At 30.4% G+C, this 18,871-nt stretch overlaps 1 protein-coding gene and 1 pseudogene across 1 annotated transcript; one reads left to right on the top strand and one right to left on the bottom strand.

Moving 5' to 3' along the window:
- Positions 1 to 4,424: 4,424 nt before the first annotated feature.
- On the bottom strand, positions 4,425 to 8,381 carry LOC124846324 (Serinc-domain containing serine and sphingolipid biosynthesis protein). The gene is made up of 6 exons (XM_047323560.2): positions 8,031 to 8,381; positions 7,235 to 7,474; positions 5,862 to 5,973; positions 5,572 to 5,746; positions 5,120 to 5,360; positions 4,425 to 4,954 (listed from the first exon to the last, which is right to left on the bottom strand). Exons 1-6 carry the CDS (start codon positions 8,212 to 8,214, stop codon positions 4,677 to 4,679), a joined length of 1,230 nt encoding a protein of 409 aa, XP_047179516.1. The 5' UTR covers positions 8,215 to 8,381; the 3' UTR covers positions 4,425 to 4,676.
- Positions 8,382 to 10,911: 2,530 nt separating this feature from the next.
- On the top strand, positions 10,912 to 11,746 carry LOC148197587 (putative CCR4-associated factor 1 homolog 11 pseudogene; annotated as a pseudogene).
- The last annotated feature ends 7,125 nt before the right edge of the window (positions 11,747 to 18,871 follow it).

Consider the following 18,871-nt stretch of genomic DNA (forward strand, 5'->3'; position numbering starts at 1 on the left):
CGTAGTATGGTGCTCAATTTGCCATGTTCAAACACCTCAAATGTTCATGGACAATATTCACAACATGGTTGCTCCATATTCATTTGTACATCTTGTTCCTTCCACATACATTATCTTTTCATCTCAACCTAACTTCTTTTTAAGTCCATCTCTCAATATATTTGGAACCTCTACAATCATATCATTATCTACTTACAATCCAACTCCACCTATGGATTGTTATCGACATATATAATGTCTTCACATCGATATGATAATGAAAGTGAGGATGATGAAGATGACGATGGTCAAAATGATGAAAATATTGAACAACAATTTATTGTGCCAATTATACCATCATCGCAACCATCTACTAAACATGGAGGAAAAAAACCTAAAATACAACTAAGAAGGTCACTTGTGACACTTATTCACACATAATATTTATGTGTTTTCAATTTGGTTATTTTTTTATAATTATTTTTAATTTTGCTCATGTTCTTACTAATGTCACTGCAACTTTTTCTTACTTTTAATTAGGTTATATATTCAATTAATTAAATTAATTTCAGACATCATATTAAATAAATAAATAAATTTATTATGAATAAAAATTAGAAAAAAATGCTTTAAATAAAATTAAAAACCAATTTGAAATAAAAAATATATATATTTTAAACTGAAATCTTCACAGGTATGGTGATTTCAATTTTAAAGGAAAAAATATAAGTCTTCAAACTTCATACAACTTCAATTATAACAAAAACAAAAAAAAAGTTTTAAATTAAAGTCTTCGTAGATATGAAAACTTCAATTTAAAAAATAAAAAGAAAAAAAATGAAGTCATCATGCTTTAATAAAGTAAAATAAAAATCAACTTGTTTAAGTAAATTAACCTTGTTTCATAAATTACTCTTAAAATATTTAGTACTCTTGGTCAAATGATGTAATAAAAGGTAAAGTGTCATATTTTCACTTAAACACAATATTAATATATGATTTAAGTAAAGATTTAAACACTTGATTGGATTGAAATAATAAACTCAAACAAAAAGCTAACCATATTATGTTGGAAACTACCCTTCAAATGACAGAAGATTTCCTTTATAACGTTTGTTTTAGAAATATGAGATAAGAAGAAACCTAACGACGGAATATCTACCCATCCAACGACTCAATCAAACCCTCATCCTGCACCGTCAAATTTTGAGTTAATGACCAAATTACCCTTCTGACAGGGTAAAAAACAATCACTTTTTTCTCTTTCCTGTATAATTAACTTGACGCTGCACTTCTTTTGAATTTTCACACAAGATTTCAAAATTCGTTGAATTTTGAATTTCAATGATATATTAACCAAATTTCGAATTTTAATGAATACTTTAACTAAATTTTGAGATTTGATGATGATATAAATTTAATTTTGAAATTCAGTCACTTTTTAAGCTAGATTTCAAAATTGGTGACATTACAAACTAGATTTCAACACTGATTTTGAAATCCGTCCAGTTTTAAAATTCGATAAATTTCTTAACCCAACTCAAAATTTATTGATTTTCTAAACTAAATTTTGAAATTTGATAATTTTTTAAACTTAATTTTCAAATCCGATTTGTGTCCATAAAGGTTAGAAATCCGATGCATGGTAAATATAACTATATCAAATGAAAAAAAAAATTCAAACTAAAGACTTAAACTTGGATGAAATGAAATGAACAATAAGATGAACTTCAATAATAATAATAATAATAATAATAATAATAATAATAATAATAATAATAATAATAATAATAATAATAATAATAAACAAAACAAAACTCATCACCATATAGATAGAGTTGTCAACTTGATCCATGACTCATAGTCCAACCTTAACACATTCTTAAAAAAATCTCCTTTTAAGAAGTCCTTCAAATGGGAGTTAAAAGAAAGTCCTAACTCCCAAAGCCTCTTCTCAAGTGGGTTAGGGTTAGGGTTAAAGTAGGTTTAGTCCTACTACAAAACTTTAATTAATTTTTAGAAACAATATCATTTATATATACATATAAAATTATATATTTTATTATATAGTTTAATATGTTGTAATTTTATTATATTTAAATTAATACTTTTATATCATATTTATTATTATTTTATTAAATAAAATATATAATAACATTTTATAATTTTTGAATTTTCATATATTAAATAAAATATACAATTTTATATTTTTATATTATACTTATAGATAACAACTTTTATGAAATAACATTTCATATATATTTCTTATATATTGTCAGTCAAATATTTACTGATTTTATTAATTGTTAACTTTTGTAAAAAAAAATAAAAAAATTTAACAAAATATAGTCTTTATTAAAAAATAATATATTTAAATTAGTTGTAATAGTATCTAAATTAGAATAAAGTTTTAAATAATGTCAAACCACTACCTTATTTGAATATATGTATTTTTAATTGACTTCTATCTAAGACTAAGCAAAGAACATCTTAAAGATAAATGTGTTTTTGTGTTTTTAAGATAATACATGAAGAAATATAATATGTATATCTTATTTCACTCTAAATCAACAATAAATATAATTAAAAAGATCTTTATAGATATATTTAGAGGTCAAAACGTCTGTTATATAGTCCATTAAGGATATTGAGTTAAAAAATTGAATTTATCAATCCATTGATCTTATTCGTTTAAGTTAAAGACACGTGAGTCTATCTTAACGAATTAGTCTTTTTCTTTTTTAATTTAAAAGTTAAAATAAAAATAATTTAAAAAAGTAATTTTTTTATATTATATTTTTAAATATATAAATATACATTAATATTATAATTTAAATAATAAACACTAACAAATTAAATTTTAATTTTTAATTATAATATAATAATTTAGCATGTAAATATAATAATTATTTTAATTTATCCCAATAAAATTTTTAATTATTCAATTGAAATCTTAAAAAATATTTATATAGTTAAATATGTTTTTAATATATATAAATAATTCTTAAAATTTTAAAAAAAATATATAAATTAACTCGCAATCTATCCTTACCGGATCAAGAAAGATCAGGACAAAACGGCTTAGATATCTCATACTAAAACAATAAGAAAACTTTACCAGTATTTTCCATCAACTTAAACAATAGCAATAATCCCTTCATATTTCCCATCAACTTCAGCATGCAATATTTAAAATTAAATTTGTATAAATAGGAATATTACATTACCTGTAATTAAGTTTTTTTTTTTCAATTGAAATTTTATTATTGTTTTAAAATTAATAATAAGCGTAATGGGTTTTAACAGTCAACTATTTAAACTTTTAGAAAATGTTTTACTTAACAATTTTGGTTTATATTGAATAGTAAAAAATAATTGCATTTGAAAAAAAAATAATGAAATTGAACTTTGTTAACGAGATTTAAAAGTGTATATTAATAAAAGAAAATTAAACTAGTGGTTATTATTTATTTAACAAGTTATCACTTCTAAAAAAAACCCATGAATTGGCTCTAGACCACAGGATTTTTGTAAATCTTTTGATCCTGTAGACTTTTTTTATGGAAGATTTTTTGGTCATGTAGATTTTTCTTACCCTAAACCACATGGATGAGGACCAAAACAGAGAGACCTAATTGATGGGTCTACCCATAGCAATGAATACTATAAGTAGGAGAACAACAAAACAAGAACAATGATGAAGCATACAGACAACGTCAAGAGAAAAAGAATGATGCAATGGTGAACTTTGGAGTGCGGATATGACGATAAATATAGACGTTGAAGTAAATGCAATATGGTAAACAGTGATTACTGTGTACCAATTATTCTTTTTAACATTTGACATAATGATCCACTTGAAAGTGCACGAAAAAGAATGGGAGATGCAAGGGCAAACACCCATCAATGTACTAATTAAATGTTTTAAAAACAAGATCTAAAAAATTGTTTACCATTTTTTCCAAAGTTGATTTCTTCTTTTAAACTGAAAAAAAAAAACACAGGACATATGTATTTAATATTCCTTGTAATAAAACTTGATGATAATAACTTTCTAGAATAATTGTGTTAAAAAAAACTCGTTCTAAAAAATACCTACTTTTGCTTATCGTTGATTAACACTAATTTTGCATCTCCCTCAAGGATCTATACATCGCACTCTATCCAACTCTTCATTCTAAAATTCATATTTTTCAAACCTTCGCTTTTAAAAAAATAATAACTTTTTATTTTAGTCAATGTCGTGAGGAAGTTCTTTTGAAACACAATAATAAACTTGATTGGACTTTTGGTTTTGTAGTTATAACCATAAAGTAAACATGCATAAAGTAATTACTTTCCTTGTAAACGCACTAAAATACCCCATTGTTTCAACTATTATCATTTTCATAATCAAGAATGATCTTATTCATTCTTTCAATTTTAAAGATCAGTCACAACACACGTAAAAGGCAACGAAATTGCATAATTTTAGATGCAGAGAGTCATACCATATGGACAAATAAAGATTTGTACAAGGCACAAATCTTTCACTATACAGTTAAAAGCACAGGAGTATTGATAACACTTTATTCCAATGTCTGTTGATATAGATGCACACCGTATTTCCTGAATAAAGCAACAGCAGTCGACCGTAGAGAAGTTACTTAATTAGGGGACAAATTTTTCCTCAATCTTGAAACTGAGGAACATGATGCTCAGAACTCCCTCTCTGGGAACATGATAGGAGCTAAGAGAGACCATATGTACAGCAGAGCAGTTGCCCAGGAAGTGACAATCCGAACCCACACAGAAGGCCATCCCACGTCAACCAACTTCCCACTCTCTCCCACAGATGTTGACCAACCTGTCAGAAGCATTGCAGAATACATGCTTGCAAGAGAGAAGATCAAGTGGAAGAAGGCATATGAATATGAAACTGGCTTTGCTTTCTCCTCTTCTTCCTCCCTTGCATCTAGTGGAAGCAGAGGCTTTCCTGCAGAAACACCAGAAATGAAAGATTGTCGATATTTGCATCTGCAATTTTTTGCAATTTAATGCCAATCAAATAAAATAAGACATTATTTTTCTTCATGGCACCAAATTCAGCTTCGAGATCAATAAAACCATTATTCGAAACATTGGATTTAAATAATATTACCAGCTCGAGGGGAGCTAGGGGGGGAAAGTACTGCAGCAGAAGATCCAGCACGCACAGCAGAATAAACCACAGATAGAACAGTTGTGAGTAAACCCAATGTAAGGGTGCCAGTGGAAACAGCTTTGGAGTGTTTGTGAAGACCATTGCACTCGTAATCTCTTGGCTCACTAGCCAGTGCACTATAGCAAAGATAAGTGCAGTACAACGATATTACTGAAGCAGGCAAAACACTTCCGTTTACCTGAATATGAATATAGTTCAGAAACCTCAAATCCAACTAAAGTAATGAATGATCTACAGATAGGTAAAACCTATTCCCATCTAAACAATAAAACTTCAGTAGTTTATGCTTCAAGCCAAAAACTAGGAAAATTAACATACGCATATGAAAAACCAGGGAAATAAATTAGTAGTTAACTACAATGAAATAAAAAAGAAAAAAATAAACTTACTGCAGGATGCAAAGCCACTATGGCAAAAACAAATGCGAGAATCAGGGTCATGGTAATGAAAAAGACGTTGAGGCCACAGTCTTGTCCAGATGGTGTGAAGAGGTGATAAAGAACACCCGAAAATGCAAATGTTGCCACATAACAAACTAGTGAAACAACAAATAGAGCAACGTACCTGTATAAATACACAGGTAAATACTGAAAAAATCATTCAAAAATATAATGACAACTTATCAAATAAAGAAAATGACATTACAGGAATGATATAAAAATCAAACCCCAAAACTAACCAGAATTGTTCATCAAATCCAACCCATTTGTCATTCCATCCATGAACAAAATCTAACAAGAGCATGACTTGAACAAGAAGAAACATGCCTGAGCCAAACTTCGATATTGTTTCTGCATATTGTCATACGTCATCATTATCACAAACAACGAAATAATTTACACATCAAGTGCATATGAAGTGTATGCGAACTATACATATCCTCTTTCAATTCAATATGTTTAAGCACGATAATCTTTGGTATCTTTAAAATTTACGGCTTTTATTAAGACCGGATGCTGTTTTCTTTATGATTTCAAACAAATTGACTACACTGGGCATATATAAAAAACAATAAAGTGATAAAATGATATTTAAAGCAATATTTTGATCATGAGAAGTAATTCCAAATTCAAAGCTATAGCTCAAATAAATAAGGCACAATGATATATTATTTCAAGAATATTAGAAAAATCTTTTCATTCCAGCTGAACTTCCATCATCCAATGATATTGGGCGCTCCAAAAGTCCATTTAGTGAGCATGTCACGTAGCAGTTACATACATATTTTTTTATTTTAGTATGATCTGTAAACATTCAAACTTAATGCTCAAAAACATGGAGCTACTCAGGTAGTCTCTTCTTAAAAAAGCATTAACATATTTCAAATGATGAAAAAAAATTATCAATATTGGGTTGTTAACCAAATACACCTTTCACTTCCAACCCATTATCAAATTATGAGTAAACTCATACTTATGAAATGTTAGTCTAAGGCAGTCAAACTACACCCATGATTCAAGTCTTCTAACTGTGTGTTGCGGACAATAAATGAAATTTGTAAAATTCCTTTTCTTGTCTCAAATACAAGTTCTTTTCATATTTTGAAAATTTGAAGCTTATGATTATTTACCAACAGCTTTTCTTTCTCCAAATTACCCCCAAATTTCCAAATAGCTTTGTTCCCCTTTCTATAGACACATACATAACCACTTTTGTAATTTACTATGTAAAACTAATTTATTGTTGTATCCAAAGAAATATTTTAACATTATTTTGAGCCAACTTACCCAAACAAAACTGATTCTAATTATAATCAATTATTGAAATAATCTAGTTTTTGCAGTTGTCTCAAGCACACCCTATGTCTAGAAGCACAAAGAAGTCGACTTATTGAAGACTAGAGACATCAGGCATGAACCAGAAGTATAGCTACATTTTCTATTAACAAGTTGTATGTCCTGAGGTCATCCTGATACTGTTTATTGTAAAATTGTAATCATATTATGCAGGCCCAAATATAAGACTAAAGCAACGTACAAGTACAAAGAGTTCAACATGTATCATAATCAACTATCATGGATCAATGGAAATCACATTAGAAGAAATTCTTACCATAGAAGCTGATGATCTCGTTTGGAACGAAAAACATAAAGATTACCAGAATGAACCAGCAGATAATTTTCATCATCCAACCTCCATGGTGCATACTATCCCGAGGATCCCTCTGGGTTTTTACACCAATCATCAAAACCGCTAGAATAGTGAAAAACAGAAAATTCCCCAAGCTAACCCGCAAAACTGCATCCGTTTCAAACCATTCTCTGCTAGGAGTGTGGCTGAAGTGATTAATCCCTGCGGTATTAAAAACAGCATTAATAACAACGATGTCACCTACACATCTCATAAACTTCAGTCATCCATCAATATACTCTCATTATCAAAACCAAAATTAACATACACATCCTTGGAGAAAAAATATGATAATTCAGCGTGACTTAGCCCCCAACCAAAAATTAGGTTCAAAACTAATTCGAGGCCCCACTAGATTGCAAGGCCCTAATTATGGCTTAATATGCAACAACACTTCAGTTCAGAAAAGAAAATTATGCACTTGTACTACATAGGATATCCGGAATTACGTAACAAACCAATTTTTTACTGAAAAAAAATAAACACAATAGCCAGGCCTATATGCTAGATAAATAAGACCCCAGGGGCATCCTTTCAATCAACATCTTGTTACTTTCAAGACCAAATTAATTTTGTTTCGAACCTCAAAATAGTTAAAAACACAATGGGACATGGATTGCATACAGAAAACTAAAAAATCGCAGAGAAAATTAACGACTGAGAAAGAAGATGAAATCAATGATTATAGGGTAAATAAAAGGGGGGAAGGGATGGTTACATGGAAGAGACTCCATGAGAGGAGCCGCGACCTCGCGGAGGATCCAAGCCACGATGAGGGAGAAGGCGAAGAGGCCGCAGTAAGCGATCCGCGCGGAACGACGGCTGATTCCCGAAACGACGGTCCTGCACGCGTCGCATGCGCACGCCGCGCAGCATGACGCAAGGCAAGAAGCTGCCCACATCGATATCGATCCTCTTCTTCTTCTTCGGAAATCGAATTAGGGTTTCACGAGCGAGAATTGGTTCAAGTACGAGCTTTGGTGAGAGGTGTTAGGAATCGAATTTGGTTAGGGGGCACACGAAAACGAGTGAAGAGAACGAACAGAAAGAAAAAGAAAAAACTATGAAGAAAATTTGGTAATTACGCGTGACTTGACCTTTTCACCCCTTTTATGACGCGTTGTGTCATATCATATATCTTTAGGGGCATGATAACAATATATCTCTTTATTTAATATATTAAAATAATTATTATTTTTAACATTTTAAATGTTATTTTTGAAGAGGACTGTTTAACAGAAATATATTTAGTGATATTCTTATAACTTTTTATCTTCTTTGATCTTAATTTTATATTTTTAGTTATTTTTTCATGATTTTTACAAGAGTATTTCACTTTATGATAAGCATTTAGTTTTACTTTTTTTTCTTTTTTTTCTTACAATATATTTTTAAATTTAATTCATAGTTCATTTAATTGAGCAACTAGTCCAAAAAGAAGACCCCATCAAAAACGATTTCAACCTATTATTAGGTTTGGCCAGTATAATTAGACATACATTATGTATTTAATTTCAAAAAAATATTTATTTAAAAAATATTCGATTTGCAACTTTAAAGAAAATATTTATTTAAAAAAATGTAAGATTGAAGATGTAATTAAATCAAAAAAGACTTTATGCAAACCATTGACAAAATATTTATTATTATCCACCTCTCAAATTTTTAATCAACAAAAATAATCAATAACTTCGTTAGAAGTATATAGGCAAATAAGTTTGATGTCGAACTAAGTCACAAATTAATATAGTATATAAATTTTTTATTTCTTTTTTGTGAAGATATAAATAAAAGTTATATTTATTTAAAACAAAAAATAGAATAATAATAACAATAAATTATTTTATTTATTAAGAAATTAATGAATACAATCGAACATAATCTTTGTCTTATAATAAACTTGGATATTTTGATGACTTAAATTTTCAATCTATCACTTTTAGTTTTTTAAGGGGGAGAATAAAAAATTACAAGAGTTTGAGAATTTTTGCATCCAGGACAATTTATACAAAAGTGGATAATAATAGATAGAGGATTACTTCCTACACCACTCCACTTTGCTTCCTGCATCACCACATTTATTTTAAATTCCAAAATTATCCTTTATATTTTAAAATATCCTACACCATCACTCTTTTTTTCAACCGATTTCAATATTCGTTGAAGAAAAAATTCTTCAACGAATGTGCCACATCTGTTGAGTTTTTTTTTTAATTTTTAGTTTTTTAATTTATTGTATTTTAAATTAATATATAAATATTATTTAATTTTTTTTAAAATTATTACTTAATTATTTATAAATTAATTTTATTTTATTTAATAAAATAATTATTATTAGTTTTAATTTATGTATTATTACTTAAATAATAATTAAAAATTTTGTTATAAATCTACTAAACGGACATGTCACATCTGTTAATGGATGTGGCGACATCCGTTGAATTAGTTTTTTTTTTTAGTTTTTTAATTTTTTATATTTTAAATTAATGTATAAATATTATTTAATTTTTTTTAAATTATTACTTAATTATTTATAAATTAATTTAATTTTATTTAATAAAACAATTATTATTAATTTAATTTATATATTATTATTTAAATAATAAATAAAATATTTTTTAAAAATCTATTAAACGGATGTGGTCACATTCGTTGAAGTTTTTTTTTTAAATAAAAAACAATAAACTAAAATATAAAATATGTAAACAGATGTTAACATCCGTTGAAGGTGAAACGGATGTTAGACATCCGTTTTATAGCAAGGACAAATTAGGTATAGAGTGGTGTGGGGAGCGATTGGTGGTGGTGGAGGGAGCAACTCTCTAATAGATATTTATTTCACCTTTAAAAAAATTTAAATTTTAGAAAAAATAATGAAATTGAAAAAAAAAATAGATAAACCAAACACGCGTTAGAATATTTTGCAAGAAGGTTATTTTTCACCTAAATAGATTTCCTATTTGACTAATGTGTTATGAAGGAAAAAACAAAAACTGTTTTTTAAGTATTCAACTATAAAAATATTAAACACACTTCCTACCTACATTATGTTAAAAATGATATATTTTAACAATCAAAAGTTAATTTAACTTCATCTAGATCTTAACTGTAGTCCTGCAATTTAAATATAATAATATCACAAAATAGATAAGTTATCTACTTTTAATCATAACGATATAAACAAGTGTTTTAGATTTTAAATATATCTATCTAAAAAAATAATTATATCATTTTTAACTTGAACTATTGAAAAGATAATTTTTTTTGTAAATACATGTCAAATAAAATTATAGTTTATCATATAAAATTCAACCGAACAAGTCTAATCTGTTTTAAAATATCACCAACTCTAAAATATAAAATATAATCTCATTTTTATTGTATTTAATAAAAATATTAAATCTATTTTATATTATATAAAGAATATCTTTTAGAGAAGATAAAACAAGTTTATCATAAATTTATTTATACAAATTACTTTTATCTTATCTTTTTATCTTTTTTAATTAGAATATAATTTTTTTTTCATAATCCATCACTATAAAAGTATATAGTTGTAGCTTTGCATTATTAATTTTGGAGAGAGATATGAATAGAAATACTAAGATGGTCATCCTTCCTAGACCTGTGATGACACGATCAGTGTGGTCATATAATCTTGAATCGGAGTTCGAGTTGATTCATAAGATGATTAGATTCTTCCCTTTCATCTCTATGGACACCGAGTTTCCTGGTGTCATCTTCCAGTCGGATTCCATACTTCGACAACCACAAAATAATTACACTGTGATGAAGGCTAATGTGGACAATATGCATCTCCTTCAAGTCGGCCTAACCCTTTCAGACTGTCATGGCAACCTACCAACCTTTGGAACCTCCAATCGCTTCATTTGGGAATTCAACTTTTGTGAGTTCGACGTCACGTGTCATCCCCATGCTCCCCACTCCATTGCCTTCCTCCAACGTCACGGCATGAATTTTCACAAGAATCGAATTATTGGAGTTAGCATTATGCGATTTACTGAGCTCATGATGCTTTCAGGACTTGTTTGCAACAATTATACTCATTGGATTACTTTTCATGGTGCTTATGATTTTGCCTACATGATAAAAGTATTGAGCCACCGTTTTCTACACATGCAACCTCTTCTACCTCCTAACTTGAGTGACTTTCTACAACTCGTTAAATTCTTCTTTGGAAAGGAAGTATACGATGTTAAACACCTCATCAGATTTTGTCCAAACCTTTACGGCGGTTTAGATAGAGTTAGTGAGTCATTAGGTTTGGATAATAGTGCTAGAAAAAGTCATCATGCAGGGTCCGATAGTTTAGTTACTCTGCATGTTTTTAATGAGATTAAAAAACGCTATTTTCATACACAAAATGACTTGAAAAAACATGCAGGTGCTATCTACGGTTTATAAATATTCTGATTTTCCTGTTTTAGAATGATTGTATTTGTTTTGCCTTTATTATTTTCCTTACAATAGTAAAAATGTATAAATTTGATTTAATTACAATCATCTTATGTGTATTTTTTTTAGCCTCATATTTCGTATTTAATAATAATTTATATAATGATATAATTATATAAAAGGAATTTATATTTTCTTTTGTATATATATCTTTTAATTTTAATTTTTAATAAGTAATTTTTATAATTTAAAATAATTATGCTATCAATTTTATTTTTAAATGATTATTTTTTAAAATTTAAGTATTTTTTTCATTTGATCTCATTTTCTCACAATTATCATTTACCCAAACATTAGTTTCTTCCTTAAAAAAAAATAAAAATATTTGTATTCATTAAAAAAAACTCAAATCATTTTAAATATATTTAGTTAGTTCCTCTTCCATTAAAAAATTAATTGATGAATAATTATAAGTATATAATTTAATATTTTTTCAATAAATATTATACTTGTTAATGATAAATTTAATTTTATTTCATATATTAATTTATTCAAATTATAATCTCATCATCATTTATTAATATACTATATATTGTAGATATTAAATATGTATGTTTACCCTTATAGTTCCTAAGAGTTCTTATATACCGGGTTATATATACATATATTCTAGGCTTAATTACCTACTTAGTCCCCATGTTAGGAGGTAATTTTCTGTTTAGTACCCGGTTTTAAAAATGTAGGCATTTGGTACCTATGTTTTGAAATTTGTATCAATTCAATCCTATCCAGTTAACGGCGTTATAATTGATGCGAGAAATTAAGGACGTTAATGAAGATGCATTCAAACATTTGATAGCTATTCCACCCAGGCTATCATTAACGTCCTTAATTTCTCGCATCAATTATAACGCCGTTAACTGGATAGGATTGAATTGATACAAATTTCAAAACATAGGTACCAAATGCCTACATTTTTAAAACCGGGTACTAAACAGAAAATTACCTCCTAACATGGGGACTAAGTAGGTAATTAAGCCTATATTCTAATACTTTTAAAGGAATGTGACGAGTATAAAATTTTTTCTCAAAATATTTTCAAAAAAAAAAAATTCAAATAATCAAAACTTTATTCAATTATAATGCGAAAGCGAAACCATAATTATAAACGTAGTCTGTACAAAACAAAAAAATCAGAATATCACTTTTACATTAAAGTACTAAGTCTGAAAACTTTTAAACTATGAAAATTAAATAATTAACCTCGAACTTAAATGTCCCAACTCTCGTCGGCTACTTTGAACTGGTGTATCTGTAACAACATCTACTTTCGAACAAGTACAATCATCGTAAGTGAAAATCACAATCATAAACATGCAAAGGTGAGCAACCAGAAATTTCATAACATATAGCATCATATATATTCATTTTAAATACAGAAAAAGATAAACTATAGACTCATATCCCATCACAACCTTAACATCATAGTCAAACCGTTCATAACCAACGTTGTTTCCTTGCATTTTGTCGGTACAACATGTTCTCAATAACAGGTCGATTTGAGTCGTCTTCCATCGTAATTTCAGACCAACCTCCCCGACTTCTCAAGAACTAACAAGTAAAAACACCGATACTGCGTGCACCAATGCACTATACTTAGCACGAGCCGAAGCCATTGGACGAGACATCTAACTCTCTCGAGTCCACAGACAAGAGGAACGTTGATACTCAAATCTCTGTCTCTACACGAGACTCCAACATCCTTAACAAAGCACGGTAAGAAAAGCTCACACGACCAACATCAATACAAGGAATAACATAGTTTCATATTTACATCACAAGTCAAAACATAGCCCCATTACATGTGTCAGCCAACCAAGCACAAAATCCATCTCCATTACTTAATATCAAGAAGGCAAGAAAACTCAAGTGGACCCCATGTGGCCCACTAATACTCAATCAACATACAAATTGCCACATAGATCAACCATCTTATATATAACTTTCTACGACAGTTACTCCCTCCACCACCACATGTTGCTCCCTACATCTCCCCAGCTTTTCTTATTTCCAAAGTTGACCTTATTTAAATATTTATTTTTTCTTTTTACCTATTTTAATAAACCCTAATTTGATCTTACTTCCTTTCACTTTTCACTGTCGCAACCTCACACCTCCGCACCATAGAAACTTCTCTTCTTCCTTTCCTCTCCTCCTATTACTTCTCTTATTTGTGATTTTCGTTTCCTCCTCCATTTCCTATGCTTCCATTGTCACTAAGTTGGCTCTAGAGGTGGTTGGCTCGTGAAGAAGAGTGTGGTTCATGGTTGATTTCATCCCTAGAAATGTTGGTATCTACGCGTTGTTATTTGAAAAACGTAGAAGAAGTCAAACGCGAAGGCCTGAACGGATATGGGAGATTCGTTGGGCCTTCAATAGATTTTGATTTTCGTCAATAGATGTCAAGATCCGTTGAAGGCCAAACGGATCTCACATATTTGTTCAAGCTTTCGCGTTTGGCTTCTTTTATTATTATTTTTTTTTAGTTTATTAATTATATTTTTTGTATAAATTTTTATTTGTAGTATATAATTTGCGATTTTGGGTTATTTATTAATTTAATTATAATTATTTAATTTGTTTAAAATTTGTTATGTATAAAAAATCGTTGAAAGACCAAATGGATATAGGAGATGCGTTGGGCCTTCAACAGATCTTGATTTCCGTCAACAGATATTAAGATTCGTTGAAGGCCAAATGGATCTTCCATATCTATTGATCTGCATGGCAAAATGGGAACGAGGAGGTGCATGGAGCAACATGTGGTGGTGGAGGGAGTAACCCTCACTTTCTAGTGAAAAGAAACATAGAATGGCGATCATGACCTACCTCACGCAAGCCTAAGCAACCTAATGGTCTCCTTTGTAAGACACCTTTGATTGAATGAAACAAGAGTGATTTGCATTGATTTGCTTATCTTCTTTAAGATAGAATTTTGTCTCCTAGTTGTATTTTGGGTTTTAACTTGTGAGAGCAAGTGACGATCCAACCTTGGCACTTATCTTGGATCATTTCAAGTGGCGTGTCTTTAAAATCCTAAGTTTTCTTATCCTTTCTCTCTTCCATTTTAAATCTTTTTAATTTCATTGTTTCTTTGTCTTGCTTAGTCTTAGACTTATTTCTTTAAAACTAAGACTCCAACCCGCGAGAAGAGGGCACCACCTAGACTCTGATAATTACGCCATGCTCTAGTGTACTGAAGAGAGACCTCTACCATGCAAAATAGGATTATTGTACCACCATTCCCAAGAATTAAAATTCTTCTCTTCATCCCTCGTTGTGGGACCCATTCACATTCTAAACTTAGGAAACACCAATTCTTCTAAAACAAGACTTCCAACCAAAAAGAGTAGTGCCTTGTGTGCCATTCCCCATTGAATCAAGAGCTAAAAATTTGAGGAAAAGGTCATGGGACCCACACATCCTAGCCTACAAGAGCACCTACTTCTCTCTTGCCCCTAGGTTAGGGACGTAAACCCCATGCAGACTTACGCTTCCCTCCCCTTCGCTATCACCTAGACCCAGAAACTCCTAATACAAATAAGGTTTCAACTCATAACCACTTCCCCCTTCCACTTCCCTAAGCACAACCAATTTCAACCTTTATCTATCCAACACTATTAGCCCGTAACCTCGGTATAAAGATCTAGCACACACATTCTCATATTCTCTCACAGCTTAACAACCTGTAACACCTTTATATTATCCTAACACTCTCTTCCCACTTACACTACTCCCTCTCCATCTCAATTCAACAAGTTACTCCCAACAATACTCACCCTCTTCTTCTCTTTCTCCTGCAATGCTTTTCCCTAGTTCAAGACTCCTACCATTCCTCACTCACAACACCCTTATTTACCACCCATACCACTCTTTTTCTTTTCTTTCACACTCCAAACTCCTTACCCCAACTCGAGACTAGCCTCTGCCCTTACCTCCTCACTTCCTTTTTCTCACAACACTTACACACACAAGCATCCATGACCACTTCCCTCATCCACAACCATCACTCCATACTACCATCTTCCCCACCACCCACCACCCACCACCCACCACTGCTTTATGAAACCCTTGGACATCCCCACTAATACCCATCATGTACACACACTCATCCTCCCATCATTTCTCCCTCTGCTCAATTTTTCCTCTCTTGAACAACAATTATCTCACTCCCTGAATAATATCAACTATATTAACCTGTCCTTCCTCTAATTTCTGACTCTCTACAAAGAGGCGCCAAGTCTCCTCATCAATGGTCTTATATTTTGCACATGGAGATTCATTTTTTTTTGCTCCAAATACATATCTCGAGGTCATCTTAGTCTTAAAACCCCGGAATTTCTCAGCAATAGATGATAAACACTTATGTCTAAGTTGTTAAAATAGAATGACTCAATTTCTCACACCAAGAAGGGGGTGAATTGGTGAGATGTAAAAAATAAAATCTTTTAAAATCTTTTTCACAAAAACAATGCTTTAATACTTTTCTTGAATCGCAAGGTAAAATATTTTCAATGCAGTGGAAATTTAATCGAATAAGTGCAGAACGTAATTTATTGAATAAAGAGAGTAGGGATGAGAAAATTCAAACACTGTGTTTTTATACTGGTTCGGCCAAACCTACATTTAGTGTCCTTCCAACCACAGGAAACTAAATGCACTATAATGATCAAGGTTTTTACAACTAGGCTTTTATAGAGACCACACGTCAAAAATATAAAACACCTCTCTAACCCTCTAATCAAAATATAGGCAATACACAACAAGACCAGCAACAAGAATCCCCTCTTCTGGTGTCTAAACCCTTTGAGACACTCAAAGTGAAGAATGATGCACGCTCTTCTTCCTGTGATCACAACAGGGAACTTCAAACCAATCTTCAAAAGATTGTAGAATCTGATCTCTCAATGACACCTAAATGTGCAAGTTGATCAACCTTTGAAAAACACAACAATCTTGTTCTTCAAGAAATCACAAGTAGATGATCACTACGGTCACTCTTGTTCCTTGGAACTTTTCTTTACTTTCTGTAAGATCACAACTTTATGCAAAAGATATGAAAATGTTAGAATCACAAAAGTTCTTACAGAAATCAAATATAACTCATCTTAGACGCATTTTAATCGACTTAGCTACTAATGCATTCAAATATAACAATTATGTTATAACAGTTAGCAGCAATCACAACAATTAATTGAATGCGCAATTAATGCAGTCGAGTAACATTTAATGCTTGGTCAACACAATCAAAAATATGATCATTAGACAGTTATGTCAAGCATTAACAATATATCAAAACAATAACTAACTTAACCGAAAACAGCACACGTGCAATCGATTATGCAATAGTGTTAAGCATAGTGTTGAGACTGTTGATAGGGGGAGCACTGGTTTAGCTGAACCCACAATCTCAGTAATATCTGAATTTTTGATGATGACAACACATAATTAATAACATATGTGTATTATGTGTTACATGTTCTATGCTTACATGTTATATGCGTATATGAGAACATGATTGTGTTGTTGTTGTGTTGTTCACTGCATTTCACTGTGTTATATATGTGATTTTATACATGAATGCATGACACATGTTTCTGGATGAGAAAAACCACAAGCACTAATGTTGAATTTTAATTGTGTGCCTAAACAATAGTTTTAAGTCGATTTCTTTATGGTGTGAGTCGATTAAAACTCGTGTCTTTGCACAAACCTTTTTCAAAGTGTGCTGTGAGATTTTTCAAAGAGAAAGTTTTTCAAAACTACGATTTACACTGTTACATAGTCGATTATATGCGTGTTGCATTCGACTAACTATGTTACTATTTTGAAATTCTGTTAATGCTTGATATAACTGTCTAACGGTCATATTTTTAAATATGTTGACCAAGCATTAAATGTCATTCGACTGCATTAATTGCGAATTTAATTAATTGCTTTGATTGTTGCTAACTGCTATAACAAAATTGTTATATTCGAGTGCATTAGTAGCTTAGTCGATTAAAATGCGTCAGAGATGTGTTATACTATAAATTGACGCGAATTTGATTTATGTAAGAACTTTTGAATCTAACAGTTTTTGTAATATTTTTAGAAAGTGCTATCTTGCAGAAAGAGGAAAAGAGCTCTAAGAATAAAGAAGTGATTGTGGTGATCATTTCCTTGTGAGTTCTTGAAGAATAAGTTTGTTGTGTATTCAAAGGGCTGATCAATTCTGCACATTTGAGTGTAACTGCGAGATCAGAGTCTATAATCTATTGAAGATTGGATTGAGGTTCCCTATTGTGACTACAGGAAGAAGAACGTGTGACGTTCTTTACTTTCATATGTGTCTCAATGGGTTTAGACAGCAGAAGAAGGGATTCTTGTTGCTGGTCTAGTTATTGTACTGCCTATATTTGATTAGAGGGTTAGAGATGGTTTTATATTTTTGACGTGAGGCCTCTATAAAAGCCTTGTTGTAAAAACCTTGATTATTATAGAACATTTGCTTCCCGTGGTTGGAAGGACACTGGATGTAGGCAGGTTGGCCAAACCAGTATAAAAAGCAGTGTTTCAATTTTCTGATCCCTACTCTTTTACTTTTAATCGACTTTACTCTATACTTATTCGATTAAGTTTCCGCTGCATTAGAAAGTCTTTTACCTTGCGTTTCAAGAAAGCTTTAAGGGCATCACCTTTTGCGAAAAAGATTTTAAAAGACTTTGTTTTTACGTTTCACCAATTCACCCCCCTCTTGGTGTGAGAAATTGAGCCATTTTATTTTAACACAGTTTTGAAAAACTTTCTCTTTGAAAACTCTCACAGCACACTTGAAAATAGTTTGTGGAAAGACACGAGTTTTAATTGATTCATCCCATAATGAAGTCGACTTAAAACTGTTGTTTTGCCACATATTTAAAGTTCAACATAAGTGTTTGTGGTTTTCCTTTCAACATCATATGTCATGCATTCACACATAAAAACACATATGTAACACAGTGAAATGCAATGAACAACACAAACATGCTCTCATATATGCTTAAACAAATTTAACATAGTGATCAAAAGCATATAACATGTAAATATAGAACATGTAACAAA

The sequence above is a fragment of the Vigna umbellata genome, chromosome 5, assembly GCF_029865625.1.
Source record: "Vigna umbellata cultivar VRB3 chromosome 5, Vumbellata_1.0, whole genome shotgun sequence".
Lineage (NCBI taxonomy): Eukaryota > Viridiplantae > Streptophyta > Magnoliopsida > Fabales > Fabaceae > Vigna > Vigna umbellata.

Bases quoted from the DNA above. Each gene is read 5' to 3' on its own strand.
- LOC124846324 (XM_047323560.2), bottom strand. From the start codon at position 8,214: ATGTGGGCAGCTTCTTGCCTTGCGTCATGCTGCGCGGCGTGCGCATGC. The intron at 5,361-5,571 runs GTAAGTTTATTT...ATTCATATTCAG, and splicing joins TAGTGGCTTTGCATCCTGCA to GTAAACGGAAGTGTTTTGCC. The intron at 4,955-5,119 runs GTAATATTATTT...GTGTTTCTGCAG, and splicing joins CCCTAGCTCCCCTCGAGCTG to GAAAGCCTCTGCTTCCACTA.